This window comes from Gorilla gorilla, chromosome 1 (assembly GCF_029281585.2).
Source record: "Gorilla gorilla gorilla isolate KB3781 chromosome 1, NHGRI_mGorGor1-v2.1_pri, whole genome shotgun sequence".
Taxonomy (NCBI): Eukaryota; Metazoa; Chordata; class Mammalia; order Primates; family Hominidae; genus Gorilla; species Gorilla gorilla.
The window spans coordinates 223,769,482-223,791,482 of record NC_073224.2 but is presented as its reverse complement, the minus strand read 5'-3'; the positions used below and the strand labels follow the sequence as shown (position 1 = coordinate 223,791,482).

At 51.9% G+C, this 22,001-nt stretch overlaps 2 protein-coding genes across 5 annotated transcripts in view; one reads left to right on the top strand and one right to left on the bottom strand.

The window, feature by feature from the left end:
• Positions 1–4,381, top strand: part of SZRD1 (SUZ RNA binding domain containing 1) — a 31,084-nt gene extending 26,703 nt beyond the window's left edge. For all 4 annotated transcript variants that reach the window (XM_031001410.2, XM_031001406.3, XM_031001403.3 and 1 more), the window contains one exon: positions 1,271–4,381. In XM_031001410.2, the coding sequence (XP_030857270.1) occupies positions 1,271–1,373 (103 nt within the window). In that variant the 3' untranslated portion in view covers positions 1,374–4,381. The remainder of the gene's footprint in view (positions 1–1,270) is intronic.
• On the bottom strand, positions 2,684–17,103 carry SPATA21 (spermatogenesis associated 21). Its single transcript, XM_063702432.1, is given in 10 exon segments — positions 2,684–5,058; positions 5,580–5,757; positions 6,956–7,131; positions 9,975–10,092; positions 10,216–10,287; positions 11,215–11,308; positions 11,310–11,353; positions 15,361–15,446; positions 15,844–16,286; positions 17,029–17,103. Coding segments are annotated over 10 exon segments (1,443 nt in total). The 3' UTR covers positions 2,684–4,901.
• Positions 17,104–22,001: the final 4,898 nt, after the last annotated feature.

Here is a 22,001-nt window from a genome sequence, read left to right as displayed (position 1 = left end):
AGATGAGCTTGTGTCAAAATCTGCCTCTTAACCTCTTCTTTAGAACGACTTGACCTCTCTGGGCCTTAGTTTTCTCATCTGAAAAAATGGGATAATAATAATACCAACCTTATCAAGGTGTTGTGCAATTCAGTGAGTAAATGAGCATACGATGTGGAGAGCTTGGGCTGGCAGAGTGGAAAGTACCCAGATAAGTGCTTTGATGATATTTTCTGGGTCTCCAGTATGCCCACTGTGATGTTTTTGTGAATTTTCTAAATTCCTTTTTACTCTTAACATTTTTTTCTCTGCAGTATTAGAGGTTGCATCATATAAGTTTATCACTTTCGAATCAAACAGTATTCATTAAGATGGCCTCCTTCTGACTTTGAGGGGCTGCTATGGTTTGGTGTTCTGGGACTTGAAGAAAAAAATCTGCGTACCTTCTTTCTAGCTCTTCATAATTTTGAAGAGATACCTGTTCTTTTTGTTGTTTCTCCTCTAAGTCTTCACCTTTCCAGGGTGGAAAAATAGTCATACGAGTCAACCGTTAACCGCAGAGTTTGGAGAGGAGTGGAAGGGAAGAATTGGGGGGCGGGGGATGTGTCCCTCTGCTGAGCTCTTGATTCCAGTTCTTTACTTTGGCCTAACACTCTGGAGATTCCAAATGGTTCTGCAGAGCATGTGCTATCCATGGTCACTGCCTCTGGGCAGAGTGGGCCCTCAAGCACTCCCCCTGCCTACGAGTGCATGATGGCAGCTGAGCAGGGGGAAAGGATGCTATAGCTGCTAGAGGTGAATGTGCACCACCGACCCTGCCTGCTCACAGGGGCCTCTCAGCTTGGAGGTGCCCTGAGTCAGCTTCCCAAAGAAGCAGGCTTGTGGAGCCAGAGTGACGTGGGCCCAGCTATAAGGACAGTTGATTTTAAGATGGGGGACATCCAGGCCAGGTGCAGTAATCCCAGCACTTTGAGAGGCCGAGGTGGACGGATCACTTGAGGTCAGGAGTTCAAGACCAGCCTGGCCGACATGGTGAAACCCCATCTCTACTAAAATTACAAAAATTAGCTGGGTGTGGTGGCATATGCCTGTAGTCCCAGCTACTCGGTAGGCTGAGGTAGGAGGATCACTTGAACTCAGGAGGTGGGGGTTGCAGTGAGCGGAGATCGTGCCACTGCACTCCAATCTAGGTGACAGAATGAGACTCCGTCTCAAAAATAAAAATAAAGAAATGATGGGGGACATCTATTATATCCTTCTTCAGGCCTTCCTCTGCTTTTCTTCCTTTCAGGCCAACCAGGATCTCCCAACCCGAAGACAGCAGGCAGCCCAATAATGTGATCAGACAGCCTTTGGGTCCTGATGGGTCTCAAGGCTTCAAACAGCGCAGATAAATGCAGGCAAGAAAAGATGCCGCCATTGCTGCCGTCACCGCCTCCTGGGTCGTCCGCCACGGGTTGCACTGCCGTGGCAGACAGCTGGACTTGAGCAGAGGGAACGACCTGACTTACTTGCACTGTGATCCCCCTTGCTCCACCCACTGTGACCTTGAACCCCATGCACTGTGACCTCCCCCCTTCTCCCCCTTCCCACTGTGATTGGCACATCGACAAGGGCTGTCCCAAGTCAATGGAAAGGGAAAGGGTGGGGGTTAGGGGAAGGTTGGGGGGACCCAGCAAGGACTCGGAGAGTCAGACAGTGCCACTTGGCCACTTGGGGTAAAGCCAGTGCCAGCAATAACAGTTTATCATGCTCATTAATTTGGGATTTCAAAACACAAATGAAAACTCACACCCACCCACCCCCAAGTGCATGTCTCCATCACTTAAAAAGTAAGTTCCATTTGAAAATATCCTTTCTTTTTTTTTTTCTTCCTATTTTTGTTTGTTTATACAAATATCTGATTTGCAAGAAAAAGTGCATGGGAGGGGTTTTAGTGGTTTAATGAATTTTTAATTAAGAAAGGGTAGTTTGGTAGTCTACTTAAAAATGTTTCTGGGAAATTCACTAGAAACATTAACCAATAGGATTTTGGTGAGCTTAGCTTCTGTATTCCTACTGCCGCCCGGAAAAGGGGCAGGGCTCTGCAGCCGCCAGGACAGATGAGCACCCCATGCCTATACCTCCCTCCCCGAGCTAAGTCCCAGGGCATCTGGGCCTTGCCTGGAGACTGGGCTAGCTCTGTAGGCTCGGAGAGCCTGGGGAGGGTGCCAACCCCACCTCTAGTATTTTGGGAGATAGGGAAAGTGAACCGACTTCCCCTTCCCATACCCCTCAGGGTGGTTCCCTACCAGCCAGGCTTACTACTTCTAGAAGAAAGCAGAGTGCCAGGGAGTGAGATTGCATCCCTGGGCTTAGAAGTGACGGAGAGAAGACTTGTTTAGTATTTTGCCATCAGCACAAGGAAAACCAGGAGAGAGTCTGCCTCCAGGACTCTGAGCCTTCTGCCTCGTATGTTCAGAAGGTGGATAGGTCTTCCCACTCCGGCATGGCTTGAACTCTTAGGGGTCTGCAGTGCTCCATCTCCATTGGTGGCCCCAGCTCAGTAACTATACCTGGTACATTTCCTGTGTGCAATCAGTACCTTGAAGGCAGAACATTCTGAATAAAGTTGGAAAAAGAACAGCTTTACTTTGCAAAGATTGATGACAGACTGGTTCCTCAGAGGCCTAGGCTACCCGTCACCCCTTTTTCCAGAGCGAGGGCCTGGAATGAAGGCAGTTTATCCTCTGTCCCTGGAGCCTGGGGTTTGCTTTGGCTCCTTGAGGTGGAAGAGACTAAGAGGGCAGCTGCCCAGAGCGGCTCTGTGTGTACCTGGCTCCTCTCAGGCTTCCTGATCCCTTCCGTTGCACTGCGCCTTATCCCTCAGCCAGCCAGACAGCCTCCCTGCTCCTGACCAGCAGATACGTTTCGGAGTGGTTGGTGTGGTTTTTGTGATGAGGGCAGCACGTGGTGGCCAAGGTGGCAAGCTGAGTCTCACAGGCTCACTCCACCGTTGGTTCCCTGTGGGAATGGTAGGCCAGGCCCAGCAAGCCATGCCCCACCACGTCCTCTCCTCCGGAGGAAGGGCCAGCTGCCAGCTGAGTCAGCAGCTAGTCCATAGCACAGCCTTATAACTGTAAAGCCAGGCATTGCCCATGAGCAGAGCTGGAACCAGAGCTTCAGTCAGTAAGAGGGAGGATTACCTTCAGGAGAAGGCAAGGAAGAAAATTGGCTGCTATCTTTATAGTTCCACTGCCCTAACCAAGTGTCCACATTCTAAATGTGTAGTGTCCATCCCTCATGTAGTAGTGGTTTCCCGCCCAAAGTGAGACTTTCCTTTTAATTGGAGAAGGGTATAGAGGTAGTCCAGGTGGGAAGGCCAGAAGTGCTGATTGCCCAGCCATTGGGACCACCTGTTCTTGCCCCACTATCCTCTAGTGGGAGGCCAAAGTAAAGGCTGGCTGGTGGGTGTCTGTGGATTGAGGATGTGGCAGGGACTGGTCCTCCCACCTCCCTCTGGCCAAAGATGGGCTTTGCCCGCTGTGTGCCTGTCACCACCCACCAGCAGTCATGCCCTGGGCTTCCCAAATGGAGAGGTAGCAGGCAACGTTTTTAAAAAGAAAGAAAACAGGAAACTGTATTGTGTCGGGGGAGGTGGGAGGGAGATGAGGAAACGGTTTGGATTTTGTGTGTGGGAGGGTATTTTTTGGGGGTAGTTGTCTGTAACTTTCCTAAGTGCTTTTTTTCCTTTTCTTTTTTAAAGTAAGTTGCAGGCTTTGGCTTGGAAAACCCCAGGGGGATGGGGGGCAGAAACCTGAGGCTGCTGCCCCTTTATCTGCCTTCATGGTACTGTCCCCTTCCCCCAGCTCCTCCCTGACCCCATGGGCCAGGCCTCAGACCTTCCAGCTAACCGCTTCCCATGAGCCACTACTCTGATGTCAGCCTATAACCAAAGGAGCTGGGGGGTCCAGGCCTGGTGACCAACCTTTCTCAGCCCACTCAATCAGGGTGCTCCCCACCTGCAGGCAGGAGGCAACACCCTATCTGCTACCATCAGCCCCTTCCAGAGCCCATCTGCCCCGCCTAGCCCTGCCCTGCCCAGCCATACCCTGCTCTGCCCCATCTGGGGGTGCCCTGCTCAGGGATGGGCCGGCAGGGCTGTACCCAGCCTCCCTGGTAAGCAGAGACTCAAGAAACCTCTGGGGTCCTGTTTTCTGGTCGTGTGATCCCAGGGGTGCACATGGGCCCCTTGGGTGTCTGAACAGAAGGGCATGGGAGGGAGGGCCGCACCCCTGCAGTCTTACTCTGCTGGTGTAGCGGGCAGCTGCCCACTCCCACCCCACCCTGCACCGCGGGCTCCTGAGTCGGCAGATTAAGCATTTTATAAATTGTATTTTAAATACATGTTTTAAACTTGTCAGATCTTTGTCCTCATTTCAGTCCCTGCCCTCTACCTCTTGCTGTGGCCGCTTATTTAACCCTGGGGGGTTTCCCTCTGCCCAGTCCCAGGGAAAGACTGTCTTTGGTAAAACACGAGGCCGGATGGTATGTGGGTTGAGGGGAAAGGACCCACCCCTCTTGGGGCTCCCAGAGAATGAGAGCCCTGGGTCCTGGGGCTCTGTCGGGGGAGCATGCAGAGGCCACCTCCTGCTCTTCCACAGGGCCTGTCTTAGAGCCAGTGGAGAGAGAGAATGGCTGCTTTTGTGGGGCTCCCAGTCCAGAGGGGGAAGTGCTCACCTGAGGAGAGGCCTAGCCCTGTGCTTTGAGAAGGCACAGAAGGTCAAGACTGCACGCAGGGGCACCTGTAGCAGAAACCCCAACCCCGGGCAGGGCTTTGAGGTGGAACCCTGCACTCTGAGAGCCCAGTGGTGGCTGGGTGACAACTTGAGGGCCTTTCTTGGCAAGAGGCACAGAGGCTGAAGTTATTGGTGTTTATTAGCTCACCAGGCCACAAAAGCAAATCCCAGCAGCAGCTCCTGCCTGGTGGCCCATCTGTCTTCAGGCCTTGAGCAGCTGCCTAGAGTCAGGCCTCCAGAGGGTCGGTGGGTTCGAGCTGGCACAGAGCTGAGCCACTTTCTGCTGTCAGAGTTGTGTTCCCTGGGGAGAGGAGGAGGGCAGAAGGGTGGGAGACATGTAGCCCTTTCCCTATCTGCCAGTATATGAGCCATCTGTGCGTGCCCAAGTGAGGAGAGAGAGGAGGCCTCCCCTCAGAAATGGTGGAACCAGCAGTTGGGCTTAGGGGCCTGATTCCAAGTCCAGAGCTCCCTTCCCCAGCGGCCTGGAGGGGGGCTGCTGCAGGAGACGTTCCCCTCTGCCCAGGTGCACAGTCTGCTAGTCCTAATATGGAACCACAGGGAACTCAGAGTACTCAGTTAGGTGCCACTGAGTCCTGGACACAGGAAAGCAGAAGCACTCTGGCTTCAGTGGAACAATCTGCTGGGTACACAGGCCCTCAACAAAGGTTTGTCTTCTTCGCCTTTTACCCTTTCTCCTCCCTGGAGCAAGCAGCCTTTCAGGTATGATCTCTTAGAAAGATGGATTCCCAGGCATTAGGCCAGGGGCCTCTTAAGGAAGAATCTGGAAGGGCCTGGGCTGGGGCCCTTTCTCTGGGCACCCACCTGTTTCCTTGAGATCCTGACTGGAAGAAGGGGCTGCGGATGTCAGGATCCAGGCCAGGGGGTGTGCACTGGTCTAGTGCATAGTGGTTGCTCGGCTGCCTACGGACCATCTTCTTGTCCAGCCGTGGGCAGAGTGGGATGCAGGGCACCTGGGCATAGGGGCTCTGCAGGTTGGGAGCTGGTGAAGAAGGAGGCAGAAGGGGGAATGCTTCAGAGTATGCCCAGCCTTGGGAAGCAGGCAGATTCAAGTGAAATCCTGGCATTGCTACATAATGACCTGAGTGGTTTGGGACAAGTCACTTAACCTCTCTAAGCTTCTGAGCTGGAGGTGATAGTGGTACCCACCTCACAAAAGTTGATGATGAGGATTAAAGGAGAAATACATGCAAAGCACTCAGCTCAGTGCTGCACACAGAATAAGAGCTGGTAACAGCTTAACAAGGAGCAGAGGACTTTGTGATGGGTGCTGGCAAAGTCTAGTAGGCATGCTCTAGAAAGACTGCAAAGCTTCTATCCTGTTACTTGGCACATAGTAGGAGTCTAATAAATGGTACCTGGGGGAAGGGAGGCAGGCTTGCCCAGTGGAAAGAGCATAGGTTTTGGGGTCAGACCTGGATATAAACTCCCCTTTCCAAAACACTAGCTAGGGGCATTGGGCAAATTGCTGAACTTTATCAGTTTCATTTTTCTTTTTTTTTTATGAGACAGAGTTTTGCTCTTGTCCCCATGCTGGAGTGCAATGGCGTGATCTCGGCTCACTGCAACCTCCATCTCCTGGGTTCAAGCGATTCTCCAGCCTCAGCCTCCAGAGTAGCTGGGATTACCGGTGCTCGCCACCACACCCGGCTAATTTTTTAGAGATGGGGTTTCGCCATGTTGGCCAGGATGGTCTCAAACTTCTGACCTCAGGTGATCCGCCCACCTCGGCCTCCCAAAGTGCTGGGATTACAGGTGTGAGCCACTGTGCCCGGGTCAGTTTCATTTTTCTAATCTGTAAAATGGGGTAAATACATGGTTATGAGTATTAAATTCTAGAGCATCTGCAAAGGGCCCAGCACAGTGGGCACTCAATAAACAGTGAGCTGGGATTGCTAATCTCTACAGCTGTTCTTTCTCAGTCCTGGCTCATGGGACCAACCTGTGCTCAGGCTAAGGCAGGAGGGGAGGAGTCCAATGCAGGAGGCCATTGTCATAGGCCTGGATGGAAAATAATGATTATCAGCCTGTTTTCTGATGTACACAGTTAAGCCCGAAGTGGGAAACTGGCCTCTCAGCTCCCTTGGCCTGGCTGCCTGAGGGTCCAAGGAAAGGAGACCAGATGGGCAAGAGAGCAAAGCCCCAACCCTAGCCCATCCCACCCTGCCCAGGGCCCTCACCATAGTTCTGCTGCTTCAGCCGGCTCAGGATACTGAGGACCTTTCGTTCTAGGACTTCTGAGCTCTCTTCTTGCTGGGGGTTGTAGGCAAGCTTCTTCTGCAACCGCAGCCGGCCTATGGCCGCTTCCATCTCCTGGGCCTTGCAGGTGCCTTCCTTCAGCTTTTTCTGGTAGTAGCTGGGGAGGCAGTGCCCACCCATCTCAGCCTGGCGGTGTTTAATTCACCCTTCTCCTCCTCAGCCCCTATCTATCTGGCCAGCTCTGGAGCAGGAACACAAGCCTAGGAGTCAGGAAACCTGGATTCTAGTCCCAGCTCAGCCCTTACCTTTCTGTGACCATGAGCAAGTCACTGCCCTGCTCTGGGCTTCAGTCGCCCTGTGTAAAATGGAGGGAAGGGGTTCTCTCTACCCTGTCAATGCAAGTGACTTGACTTCTCTGAGCTTCAAGTTTCCGTTGGGTAAAACAGATCAGACAGTTCACATGCCGTAGGATTAAATAACAAGGATGAATTAACAAGGCCCATCAAGCACGCAACATGGTGTCTGGCACACGGAAAATGCTTTGTACATGTTACCTATTATTTTGGGGAGGGGCGTGGCGGGGAGACAGAGTCTCACTCTGTTACCCAGGCAGGAGTGCAGTGGCGTGAACATGGCCTCACTACAGCCTCAAACTCCTGGGCTCAACTGATCGTCCTGCCCTAGCCTCTTGAGTAGTTGGGACCATAGGCACCAACCACCACGCCCAGCTGATTTTTTTATTTTGTGTAGAGACGTGGTCTCGCTGTGTTGCCCAGGCTGGTCACAAACTCCTTGCCTCAAGCAATCCTTACACCTTGGCCTCCCAAAGTGTTGGGATTACAGGCGTGAGCCACTGCATTACCTATGATTACCTATGATTTTATCACTGATACATTTACTTAGATGTGCAAGTACTTATCTGTGCAATTAACTCCTGCTCATCTTCCAGATTTCAAGTTAAGGACTCTCTGCCCCAGAAAATCTTCTCTGTCCCATCCCCACCCCTACCCTACAGAGTAGCTAGGCTCCCACTGGAGGCCCCCTGCAACCTGTAGTTACCCAATTATAGCCCGCAACCCACTTGATTTTCTTAACTCACTGCTTGCCTTTTCCTCCGCTAGACTACGACATCATTCATTTAGTAAGTATTCACTGAATGTTCACTGTGTCCTGGCCACTATTCTAAGTGATTGGAAAAGAGTGGTGAAAGAGACATCCACACAGGGTCCCTGTATCATAGCCTCAGCCCCACCTCTTACTCCAGCCGTCTACTAACACCATGCATGGGCCAAGGGTGCTGCAGTGGCCACTTTCACACAGGCTTCAACTAGCTTTGCACAGGGACAACCCTACGGGTCTCACCTCAGGCCTGAGCCTCTTGCTTCCTGCCCCAGGGATTCTCTGACACACTTGCAACCCAGAAGTGCTGGGGAGTTAAGCACCTGTGGGGCACCCTTGTCAAAGGTGTTAGTAGATGAGCTATACAGGCTTTTCCCTTTCTTCTCCTGGCAGTTCTGAGCTGCCATTCTTTTTTTTTTTTTTTTTTTTTTTGAGATGGAGTTTCGCTCTTGTTGCCCAGGCTGGAGTGCAGTGGTGGCATCTCAGCTCACTGCAACCTACGCCTCCTGGGTTCACGTCATTCTCCTGCCTCAGCCTCCGGAGTAGCTGGGATTACAGGCGCCTGCCACCACGCCCAGCTAATTTTTTGTATTTTTAGTAGAGACGAGGTTTCACCTTGTTAGCCAGGATGCTCTCGATCTCCTGACCTTGTGATCCGCCCACTGCAGCCTCCCAAAGTGCTGGGATTACAGGCATGAGCCACCATGCCTGCCTTTGCTTTTCTTTTTTTTAAGAGATGGACTTTCCTTCTGTCACCGAGGCTGGAGTGCAGTGGTGCCATCATGGCTCACTGCAGCCTCGAACTCCCGGGCTCAAGCAGCCCTTCCCCTTTAGCCTCCTGAGTAGCTAGACTACAGGCACACACCATCTTGCCCAGCAACAAAGTGCCTTTTGGCTGGATGTGGTGGCTCATGCCTGTAATCCCAGCACTTTGGGAAGCCAGGCATGGTGGCACGCGCCTGTAATCCCAGCTACTAGGGAAACTGAGGTGGGAGGATCAATTGAGCCCAGGAGGTCGAGGCTGCAGTGAGTCGTAATTGTATCACTACACTCCAGCCTGGGCGACAGAGCGAGACCCGGCCACCTCTGCTGAAAGCTAGCATTTATTGAGCAACAAGCATTAAAATATGTTCATTTCAAAGATAGGAAATGGAGGCTCGGGCTCCTCTGAGGCATGAGGGCCTGAAATTGCTATTTGAAGGTCAGCTGGACTGTTCTGCCTTCGCCTTTGCTTCTTGCCCTGGAACGTTCATGTTGTTTCACCTATGGCTATCTCTTCCTTAGATGAACCACTACCTACCCACCCGCCTGCCCTGGAGACACGTGGAGGCTTTTGTGTCTTCTGACCCAGATAGGGTCCATCAAATTCCTTTCCTGGGACTGCTCAGTGCATGCTGCAGGAAAGAATTCCTCTTGCTGCACTAGGAGGGTGTAAGCACGTGGCCGCCAGCTACCATCCCTCCCTCTGTAGGGAGAGCCTAGCTGAGCTCAAAGCCAGTGTGCACAGACATGGAGAGGTGGAGAGAGAAAGCCTTACTGGTATCATTTGGTCTCTGGGATCCCACTAGACCTGAGGAACCAACCAGTGATTTGAGCCATACATTCCCCTTTTGCTTAAGCTAGTTTTATTCTAGTTTTTTTCACTTTTTTTTTTTTTTTTTGAGACAGAGTCTCACTCTGTCACCCAGGCTGGAGTGCAGTGGCTCAATCTCAGCTCACTGCAACCTCCACCTCCTGGGTTCAAGTGATTCTCGTGCCTCAGCCTCCAGTTTCTTTCACTTGTGACTAAAAGTCGTAACTACCAAAAGTTCTCAGTGCCAAAATGCTAGATGCCACCTCTGTGTCCACAACCCTTCACCCCCAACAACCGGCCCCACTCACTTTGTGATTTCCTCTAAGACTGCCTCTGGTAAGGCCAGCATCTCTACCAGCAGGGACAGGATCTCAAAGAGTAGAGTGTGGGGGTTGTGGGGAGCCATGTCCGACAGGGCGTTCTGTTCTGGAGACATGGGATTGTGGCTGCCATTACCACTGGGCAGTCCTGAATGCCCTCTCCTCTCCCCGCAACCAACCTCCCAGCCCCTCCTCCAGTTCTGACTACGCTGGGCTCATCCCTGCTCACCCACAGAGCAGAAGAAGCGCCTGGTGTCTGTCATCACAGCCAAGAAGTCTTTGAAGTTCACATGACCATCTCCTGTGGAGGCCAGAGGAGTAGGGTGGGCAGGGACCTTCGGAGCAGGTCCGTGCCTTGCAGCCCAGGCATGGTTATTAGAAGTCACTGTCTGGGTCTGATTATCAAGCAGTGCATACTCAATGCAGAAAACATGGGGCACACGGGAAAATACAAGCTGAAAGTGCTCAGACCTGTAATCCCAGCACTTTGGGAGGCTGAGGTGCGTGGATCACCTGAGGTCAGGAGTTTGAGACCTACCTGGCCAACATGGTGAAACCCCGTCTCTACTAAAAATACAAAAATTAGCTAGGAGTGTTGGCACACACCTGTAATCCCAGCTACTTGGGAGGCTGAGGCAGGAGAATCGCTTGAACCTGGGATGTGGAGGTTGCAGTGAGCCAAGATCGTGCCACTGCACTCCAGCCTGGGCAACAGAGCAAGACTCTGTTGCAAAAACAAACAAAAAAACAAAACCAAAAAAAGGAAAAAAAGAAAAATTGTTAAGAATTTCTATGATGTTGGGCGTGGTGGCTCACGCCTGTAATCCCAGCAGTTTGAGAGGCTGAGGCAGGCAGATTCCTTGAGTCCAGGAGTTTGAGACCAGCCCAGGCAACAAAAACTCCATCTCTACAAAAAATAAAAAGTTAGCTGGGCATGGTAGTGCGCCTGTAGCCCCAGTTACTCAGGAGGCTGAGGTGGCAGGATTGCTTGAGCCTAGGAGGTCGAGGCTGTGGTGAGCAGGGATCACAGCATTATACTCAGCCTGAGCAACAGAACCAGACCTCATCTCAAACAACAGGAACAACAAAGGCATTTCTAGACTGTGACAGTAGAGCATTAAACCAAGCACAGGATCCTTTAGGTGCAGAGCCTCATGCAACTGCACAGGTTTCAAGCCAGTGAAGCAGGCCCTGCCTGGGATGCAGAGTGGAGCCCTCTGCCACTCACCATTGACATCAGCACTCATCAGGGCGTCCTCCACCTGGGCCGGCGTCACAGAGAAGCCCATTAGGAGCAGGATATTCTTCAGGCTCTGTGCATCCCACCTCACCAGGGCCACTGAAGATCTCAAAGTAGCTGTGGAAGGCTGTGGGGAGGGCAGGGTTATGTGGGGTGGGGGCATTTCTTGTTTCCCTCATTCATCCCATCACCCCAACCACCCTCCTGCCAGCCTCCTCCACCATCAAAAGTGAAAATAAAAGAGCTGGGTGCGTTGGCTCACACCTGTAATCCCAACATTTTGGGAGGCCGAGGCAGGCAGATCACCTGAGGCCAGGAGTTCAAGACCAGCCTGGCCAATATGGTGAAACCCTATCTCTACTAAAGATACAAAACTTAGCTGGGCGTGGTGGTGCATGACTGTTGTCCCAGCTACAACACTCAGCTAGGCTGAGATAGGAGGATTGCTTGAGCCTGGGATTTCAAGATCAGCCACGGCAACACAAGGAGACCCCATCTCTACTAAAAATAAAAATGAAAAAAAAAAAAAACTGGGCATGGTGGTGCGCACCTGTAGTCCCAGCTACTGGGGAGGCTCAGACAGTAGGATCCCTTGAGCCCAGGAGATCCAGGAAGCAGTGAGCCATGATCACACCACTGCACTCCAGCTGGATCAACAGAGTAAGACCTTCTATTGACTCCAACCCAGATTTTGCAATGGGGCTGAGAAACCTGACACCACACAATCTGACTAGTACACGGCCTTTGTATCGGTGCTGCTCTGGGACGTTCTCTGACCCTTCCCATCCTCTGCTCTGGTCCACACAATGCAGCGATCCTTGCGACCTTGTCCATCCAGATAGGTGACCAAGGTCTAGGGCACAGACTTAGTCAGAAAAACTGTCCAGTCATCTAACCTCTGAGCCTCAGTTTCCCCATTGTTACAACAGGAATAAGCATTCTACTCTTTTGAGAACATGGCTGTAAAGAGCCTAGTCCAGTGTCTGGCACATAGTAGGGTGCCCTAAAGTGGGTGGGCTACTGGCACTGAGTGGAGGCCACTAATTAGCTGAGCTGTTGGCACTCAAACCAAACCCTTGGCCTGGATATGGAATAGACAGCAGAGTGAGTCAAGGGGACCACAGCCCTTTCTTCTTTTCTTTTTTTTTTTTTGGTGAGACGGAGTCTCACTCTGTCACCCAGGCTGGAGTACAGTGGTGCAATCTTGGCACACTGCAACCTCTGCCTCCCAGGTTCATGTGATTCTCCTGCCTCAGCCTCCCAAAGTGCTGGAGTTACAGGCATGAGCCGCTGCGCCCGGCCTGGCTCTGCCATTTAATGAGCCGGATTGCTCTTATGTTGAAGCCCTAACTCCAGTACTTCCAAATGTGCCTGTGTTTGAAGATAGGGCTTTTAAAGAGGTGAGAAAGTTAAAAAGAGGCCTTTAGGGTGGGCCCTAATCCAATCCAACTGGAGTCCTCATACAAAAAGAAAATTTGGGCTAGGTGCAATGGCTTACACCATCCACCCAGCACTTTGGGAAGCTGAGGCAGTAGAATCACTTGAGTCTGGGAGTCCGAGAACAGCCTGGGCGACATAAGAGACTCCATCTCTACAAAAAATTTTAGAAATTAGCCAGCCACAGTGGCACATGCCTGTAGTCCCAGCTACTCAGGAGGCTGAGGTGGAAGGATTACTTGATCCCCGAAGGTAGAGGCTGCAGTGAGGTAGGATCACATGACTGCATTCCAGCCTGGGTGACAGAGCAAGGCCCTGTCTCAAATAAATAAATAATAAACGCAAATTTGGACACACACAGAGATACCAGGGTTGCCCATTCACAGATGAAAGACCATGTGAGGACAGTGAGAAGACAGCTGTCTGCAGGCCAAGCAGGGAGGCCACAGAAGAAAGCAACCTGCCGACACCCTGATCTTGGACTTCCAGCCTGTGACAAAAGAAACGTCTGCTGTTTCAACCATCCAGTCTGCGGTCCTTTGTTAGGGCAGCCCGTGCTGACTGGGATGGTGGGCATGGGCAAGCTGCTGCATTCATGTGAGCCTCTATTTCCATATCTGTACGATGGCCATGACAACAGTGCATCCTCTTGGAGGTATTCTATGAACTCAGTGCTGGCACACAATAGCCTCTGTTAGCCTGGAAGTCTCTGACAAACAGCGCTGAATGGTAGGGAAGAGGTGGGGCTAGGATTGGTGTTGGGGCACATGGTGACCTGTCGTGCGCAGGCACACCACAGAAGGAAAAACCAGAGCAACTCTCAGAAGCAGGTGTGATCGCTCAGAATGCCTGGTGGTTTGAGCCACTGGAGCAGGGCAGTCAGCCCTTTAATTACCAGACAGGGATTGGGAGCTGTGGGACCTTGAGTCTCTGAGTCAAAGTGGCATGTTGTTCATGAACTGCTCAAGGAGGTGGGGCAGGGAGAGCTGCACTTAGGAAGGTGGCTAGGGAGTTGTATATCATTATTATTATTACTATTATTATTATTATTTTTGAGACGGAGTCTCTCTCTGTCACCCAGGCTGGAGTGCAGTAGCGCGATCTCGGCTCACTGCAACCTCCGCTTCCCAGGTTCAAGCGATTCTCGTGCCTCAGCCCCCTGAGTAGCTGGGATTACAGGTGCCCACCACCACACCGGTCTAATTTTTGTATTTTTAGTAGAGACAGGGTTTCACCATGTTGGTCAGGCTGGTCTCGAACTCCTGACCTCGTGATCCACCTGCCTAAGCCTCCCAAAGTGCTGGGATTACAGGTGTGAACCACTGCTCCCGGTTGGAGTTGTATATTATTTTATTTTTAAGAGACAGGGTCTTGCTCTGTCGCCCAGGCTGGAGTGTAGTGGCATAATCGTAGCCCACCATAACCTCGAACTCCTGAGCTCAAGTGATCCTCCTACCTCAGCCTCCTGGGTAGCTGGGACTACAGGCTTATGCTACCATGTCCAGCTAATTTTTAAATTTTTTGTAGATGTGGGGGTCTTACTATGTTGCTTAGGCTAGTCTTGAACTCCTGGCCTCAAGCGATCCTCTTGCCTCAGGCTCCCAAAGTGCTGGGATTATAGGCATGAGCCACTGTGCCCAGCCCTGGTAGAGGGTTTTAATACTAAAAGGGGTGAACTTCAAGGATGGGTCACAGGGAGCTAGTGGGAGCATCCAGGGAAGACAGAGGAAGGGGCCGCTGTGGCCAAGAGGGTTGCAGGCTTTGGGGAGGAGTAGGGGATGGAAGGAGGATGTACATCCATTCTTCTAGGGCCAGGGTGATGGGGGAGTCGGGTCACAGCGCCCCTTCCTGAGGACAATAGAGAGCAGGGTAGGTGTTCAGAACTTTTTAACTTTTTGGTGAAGGTGAGATGCAGTGGGAATGGGGTACATGTTTAGGCTGGTGGCCTTGTTTAATGGTGAGGGACCATCTAGGATGGGCAGGGTTCCTGGAGCCCTGTCTCCCATCCAGGGTGCTCTGAAGAGGACCAATAGAGCAGGCTTGGGTTAAGGGAAGGAGAAACTATTCCAAAACCTAAAGCACTGTGCAGGGCATCTGTCATTCTCTCAGAGAGGCAGCTCTGGCACAGGGAGAGCGCTGGACTTCGAGTCAGAAGACCTAGCACGAGGCCGGGCACGGTGGCTCACGCCTGTAATTCCAGACTTTGGGAGGCTGAGGTGGGTGGATCACTTGAGTTCAGGAGTTCGAGACCAGCCTGGCCAACATGGTGAAACTCTGTCTCTACTAAAAATACAAAAATTAGCCGGGCGTGGTGTCACACATCTGTAATCTTAGCTATTCAGGAGGTTGAGGTAGGAGAATCGCTCGAAGCCTGGAGGCAGATGTTGCAGTGAGCTGAGATCGTACCACTGCACTCCAGCCTGGGTGACAGAGCGAGACTCTGTCTCAAAAAAAAAAAAAAAAAAAAAAGACCCAGCATGAGTTCTGGCGCCCCCATCCCAGCAGCTTTGTGAGCTGGAGCCAATCCCCCACCCTGCCCTGCCGCATAGGCCAAGTGCAGAAAACCCCTGCTGGGTCTGCTACACATGGCGGCAGCCATGTGATCTGGAAAGCACCCCAGTCCACCCTGCGCCTATAAACCCCCAAGGACCAAGGGTCCTGCCTGTGCTGGGACCTCCCTGACCTCCCTGCCTTCACCTTCCTCTTGCTTCAGGGTCAGTTGCTCCTCAGACTTCTCCCGGTTTTGATAAAGCTTTTGGAGGCTCTGCTCTTCCGGCTCCTGCCTGCAGAGGACAGAACCCCGACCCAGGGCAACATCCGGCCGCCCACCCTGCTGATAGCTAGGGGAGGGGTTGGGGGAGCCTGCAGGAGGAGGTCGTGGGGGAGGCTTTGGGGAGCCCGGAGAGATCAAGAATGGCAGGAAAAAGGAGACCCAGAGGAGAAGTGGGACAGAGGAGAGGGGACTAGAGGGAGACCCCTTCGGGGGAGTTAGAAAAGGGGTCAGAAGTGGGAGAGGAGGCAGAGACATGGGAGATGCGGAGAGGAGACACATGAGGAGAAATGGAGAGAGGGGGACACACAAGGGAACAGGCAGGTGCAGGGACAGGGACCTGCATCCGGGACAAGGCTCTGATCTTGGGGCCTTTCAGGAGCGGGCGGGTGAGCAGCGGGGGCTCCTACCGCGCCTTGGCGTAGCTCAGGGTTCTCTCGCTGCTCTGGTGCAAGAGTTCCATCCTTCTCCAGCCCAGGTCCAGGGCAGGGCCCAGCAGGACAGGGCAAGGCATGGAGGTGGGGACCGGGGCTCCCATGGGGGCAGGCTCTGGCCCAGGAGCTGGCAGCCGGGCCCACGATGGGCCGCTGGCAGGGACCGAGGCAGGGGTCTGAGGCAGGCTTGGGGCTGAGGTGGGCGCCGGGGTCAGGGTCCTGGGCGATTTCTGGGCTGTCTGGGACCGGGCCTTCGAGGCTCTCCGATGGGAGGCCTCCATTTTCTCCACCTCCAGCAAGCACTTCATGAAGCCCTGCCGGAAGTTCCCGAGGCTCTGTGTCCCTGCAGCCACCGCGGGCTTCTGAGGCTGCTGCTGCGCACGGTCTGGCTCCCGCCTCTCTCCAATGTCCCTCACCTCCTGGGGATAGGGGAGGGGATCCAGGAGGCCTCTAGTGGGCCAGAGTGTCCCACAAATCTCCTTCCTGCCATCCCCTCTCCAGAGATCCTCAGACTGCCCCTTACTCTCTGAGCCTTTGGAGGATGTACCCCAAATCTCACACGCACCCCACTGTGCTCCTGCCCCACGTCCTCCCCAACACTTGACTTGCCACCTCCAAGTGAGCTGTATTTTTTTTTTTTGAGACAGGGTTTTACTCTGTCACTCAGGCTGGAGTGCAGTGGTGTGATCTCAGCTCATTGCAGCCTTGACCTTCCAGGCTTGAGTGATCCTCCCACCTCAGCCTCCAGAGAAGCTGGGACTACAGCTGCGCACTACGACGCCCAGCTAATTTTTTTTTTTTTTTTTTTTTTTGAGACGAAGCCTTGCTCTGTTGCCCAGGCTGGAGTGCAGTGGTGTGATCTTGGCTCACAGCAACCTCCACCTCCCAGGTTCAAGCGATTCTCCTGTCTCAGCCTCCTAAGTGGCTGGGACTGCAGGTGTGCACCACCATGCCCAGCTAATTTTTATATTTTTAGCAGAGATGGGGTTTTGCCACGTTGGCCAGGCTGGTCTCCAACTCCTGGCCTCACATGATTTGCCTGCCTCAGCCTCCCAAAGTGCTGGGATTACAGGCATGAGCCACTGCGCCCAGCCTAATCTTTGTATTTTTTGTAGAGACAGGGTTTCACCATGTTGCCCAGGCTGGTCTGGAACTCCTGACCTCAAGTGATCCTCCGCCTTGGCCTCCCAAAGTGCTGGGATGACAAGCGTGATCCACTGCGCCCAGCTGAGCCATGGTCTTGAGTGAGTTACTCCTGGTCCCACCACTTGGCTTTGTTCATGCCTGTTGTCTGCCTTCCTGACCAGAAGGTAAGCATTATGAGGGAAGGATCTTGGCTGCCTCTTTTATTCCTGTACACTCACTTCTCATTCACTCAGCAACCCCAGTCTCTCTTGCACCTGTTCCCTCCCCTCAGAGGGACTGGCTGTCCCCATTCTGCCTCTTGCCAGGCCAGGCTTTTCTCCCAATCAAAGACACTGTGCTTACCACACACTCTCTCTTCCTAAGTTATCAACTTCGCTTTCCCCACCAGATTACTCCTATCAGCATGTAAATATATTATCATCTTCCCTCTTTTATTTTGAAAGAAATAGGGTCTCGTTTTGTTGCCCAGGCTGGAATGCAGTGACATGATCTCAGCTCACTGCCACCTTGAATTCCTGGGCTCAAGAGATAATCCCACCTCAGCCTCCCAAGCAGCTGGGACTACAGGTGCTCACCACCAGGCCCGGCTAATATTTTAATATTTTGTAGAGACAGGGTCTTGTCTTGCCCAGGCTGGTCTCAAAACCCTTGGCCCAAATGATCCTCCTACCTCAGCCTCCCAAAGTGCTGGGATTACAGATGTGTGCCACCAAAACCAGCTAATCTTCCTTCTTTAAGAACAAAACAGGCCGGGCAAGGTGGCTCACGCCTGTAATCCCAGCACTTTGGGAGGCCGAGGCAGGCGGATCACAAGGTCAGGAGATCAAGACCATCTTGACTAACATAGTGAAACCCCGTCTCTACTAAAAATACAAAAAATTCGCTGGGTGTGTTGGCAGGTGCCTGTAGTTCCAGCTACTTAGGAGGCTGAGGCAGGAGAATGGCATGAACCCAGGAGGCAGAGGTTGCAGTGAGTTGAGACCGCGCCATTGCACTCCAGCCTGGGTGACAGAGCAAGACTCTGTCTCAAAAAAAAAAGAACAAAACAAAGTCTCCTGATACCACCCCACTCCTGATCACCCCAGTTCTCTGCTCCCCTTCTGTTGCAAAATTCCTTGAAAGTGTTGGCTGTCCTGACTCCCCACTTCCATCTCCAATCAGGCTCTGCCCAGCACTCCCCAAAGCTGCTCTCGCCATGCCACGGTCAGATCTCTGCCCTCATCTGAGTTGACCCCTTGGCAGCATTAGACACAGATGCCCATTCACTCTGTCCTTCTGGAAATGCTCCCTTCTCTAGACTCCCGCCCCTCACTGGCTGCTCTGCCCCTGCCTCCGGTGCTGGCTCCTCCTCACTTGTGCTCCATTTCTCAGTGTTGCAGAGACCCAGGGATTTGTCCTCAGTCTTCCCCTGCTCTGGACTCCCTCCCTCCCTAAAAGTCATCCTGCTGCCCATGACTCCATTTTCCTCACATTTCTTTGTCCTTCCTAATACCAGACGTCCTCCTTGACATCTCTTCTTGGGTGTCTACAACAGGACCAAAGCAGAGACCCCAGGTTCCTCTTATCTGCTGCTACCCAGGCTCGTGTCTCACTTCATGACACCCCTGGTGGCTCAGGCCCCAGACCTAGAGTCCTTTTATTCTTTTCCAACTTTTTTTTTCTGTGATAACATACACGTAACATTTACCATCTTTGTTTGTTTGTTTGTTTTGAGACAGAGTCTCACTCTGTTGTCCAGGCTGGAGGGTAGTGGCATGATCTTGGCTCACTGCAACCTCTGCCTCCCGTGTTCAAGCAATTCTCCTGCCTCAGCCTCCCAAGTAGCTGGGATCACAGGTGTGTACCACCATGCCTGGCTAATTTTTGTATTTTTAGTAGAGACAGCATTTTACCATGTTGGCCAAACTGGTCTCGAACTCCTGACCTCAGGTGATCTGCCTGCCTCGGCCTCCCAAAGTGCTGGAATTACAGGCATGAGCCACCATATCCAGCCACATTTACCAACTTAACGATTTTCTTTCTCTCTTTCTTTTTTTTTTTTTAGATGAAGTCTTGCTTTGTCGCCAGGCTGGAGTGTGGTGGCGTGATCTTGGCTCACTGCAACCTCCAGGGTTTGAGCAATTCCCCTGCCTCAGCCTCCTGAGTAGCTGGGACTACAGGTGTGCACTACCATACCCGGCTAGTTTTTTGTATTTTAGTAGAGACAGGGTTTCACCATGTTGGCCAGGATGGCCTGGATCTCCTGACCTCTTGATCCGCCCACCTTGGCCTCCCAAAGTGCTGGGATTATAGGCGTGAGCCACCACGCCCGGCCAACGATTTTTTTTTTAGAGACAGGGTCCTGCTATGTTGCCCAGGCTGGTCTTTTCATCTTGTAGAACAGAAACTCCATATCCATTAAATAATAACCTCCCATCACCACTCCCCCGGGCCCTGGCAACTACCATTTCCACCTCCTGTCTCTACAGATTTGACTAAGAATCTCATATAAGCAGAATTGCTTTGTCTTTTTGTGACTGGCTTATTTCACTTAGCATAACATCCTCAAAGCTCATCCATGTGGCAGCATGTGTCAGAATTTCCTCCCTTTTTAAGGCTGAATAGTCTATTGTACGTACAGACCACATTTGGCATATCCATTCATCTGTCAATGGACACTTGAGTTGCTTTCATCTGTTATCCATTGTGAATAATACTGCTATGAACATGGGTGTACAAAGATCTCCTTGAGACCCTGCTTTCAGTTCTCTGGGGTATATACCCAGAAATGGAGTTTCAGCATCATATAGTAATTCTATCTTTAATTTTCTGAGGAACTACCATCTTCCTCTTCTCTTTTCTTTTTTGAGACAGAGTTTCACTCTTGTTGCCCAGGCTGGAGTACAATGGCGTGATCTTGGCTCACCGCAACCTCCACCTCCCAGGTTCAAGCGATTCTCCTGCCTCAGCCTCTGGAGTAGCTGGGACTACAGGTGCGTGCCACCATGCCCGGCTAATTTTTGTATTTTTAGTAGAGAGAGGGTTTCGCTATATTGGCCAGGCTGGTCTTGAACTCCTGACCTCAAGCGATCCGCCTGCCTCGGCCTCCCAAAGTGCTGGGATTACAGGTGTGAGCCACCATGCCCAGCCTATCATACTGTTTACCACAGTAGCTATACCATTTCACATTCCCACCAGCAGTACACAGATGTTCCAGTTTCTCCACATCCTTGTCAACACTTGTTATTTTCTGTTTTTTTTCTTGTTTATAGCAGTCGTCCTGATGAGTGTGAGCCTAGAGTTCTTTTTTTTATTTTTTTGAGACAGAGTCTTGCTCTGTTGCCCAGGCTGGAGTGCAGTGGTGCAATCTTGGCTCACTGCAACCTCTGCCTCCCGGGTTCAAGTGATTCTCGTGCCTCAGCCTCCCGAGTAGGTGGGATCACAGATGTGCGCCCCCATAGCCTGGCTAATTTTTTTGTATTTTTAGTGGAGACAGGGTTTTGCCATGTTGCCTAGGCTGGTCTTGAATTCCTGGCCTCAAGTGATCTGCCCACCTCAGCCACTCAAAGTGTTGGGATTACAGGCGTGAGCCACCGCACCCGGCCTAAACTGTATTTATTTATTTACATGTTAATGGTCTAGACTTTCCGCCAACTAGGTCACAAGCTCCATTCACCATGAAATCCCCAGTTTCACAACTGTTTTTGGTATGTTGTCCTCAATATGTATGTTAACTAAACACTGATTATTTCAGTTTTCTCAGTGACATCTGAGAAGCAAGATAATGTAAATAATGCACTTGGACAGAGTAAACACTCAGCAAACAGTACGGTTGAAAATAATCATAGCTGGACAGGCGCGGTGGCTCACGCCTGTAATCCCAGCACTCTGGGAGGCTGAGGCAGGCAGATCACCTGAGGTTGGGAGTTCGAGACCAGCCTGACCAACATGGAGAAGCCCCGTCTCTGCTAAAAATACAAAATTAGCTGGGCGTTGTTCGCATGCCTGTAATCCCAGCTACTTGGGAAGGCTGAGGCAGGAGAATCGCTTAAACCTGGGAGGCGGAGGTTGAGGTGAGCCGAGATCACACCATTGCACTTTAGCCTGGGCAACAAGAGCGAAACCTCATCTCAAAAAAAAAAAAAAAAAAAAGATTCTAGTTGAGTATTCTGACAGCCTAGAAAAGAGACCCATTTTCCCATGTCGAAGACTCCTTTAATTGTTTTCCTGAATTAAGGGCAAATGCTCAATTTCTGTCAAGCCTAAAACAAACCAGCAATTAAAAGCAGTTCTGGGCCAGGCGCAGTCGCTCACGCCTGTAATCCTAACACTTTCAGATGCTGAGGCAGGTGGATCGCTTGAGCTCAGGAGTTCGAGAAGAGTCTGGGCAACATGGTGGGACCCTGTCTGTACAGAAAATACAAAAATTAGCCAGGCATGATGGCTCGCGCCTGTACTATCAGCTACTTGAAGGGGCTAAGGTGGGAGGATCACTTGAGCCCAGGAGGCGGAGGTTGCAGTGAGCCAAGATTGTGCCACTGCACTCTAGCACTCTGGGTGGCAGAATGTGACCCTCAAAAAAAAAATCAGTTCTGGGGCTCCTGCTCCATTGTGATATTGGGGCCCAAGATGGTGGCCATGAATCCAGCCTCACTGTCATCATGGCCCTCCGGGGACTCCCCATGGCCCTCTGGGGACTACGGGGCTTCCAAAGTCCGGGGCCTCTGCCCCTGTTGCAGATACAGACTCTGAGCCCCAAGGTGGGTAGAAGTCTGTCTCAGAATGTCTCCTATTATTATTATTATTCTTTTTTAGAGACGGAGTCTTGCTCTGTCGCCTAGGCTGGAGTGCGTTAGTGCGATCTTGGCTCACTGCAAGCTCCGCCTCCCGGGTTCACGCCATTCTCCTGCCTCAGCCTCCTGAGTAGCTGGGACTACAGGCGCCCGCCACCATGCCTGGCTAATTTTTATATTTTTAGTAGAGACGGGGTTTCACCATATTAGCCAGGA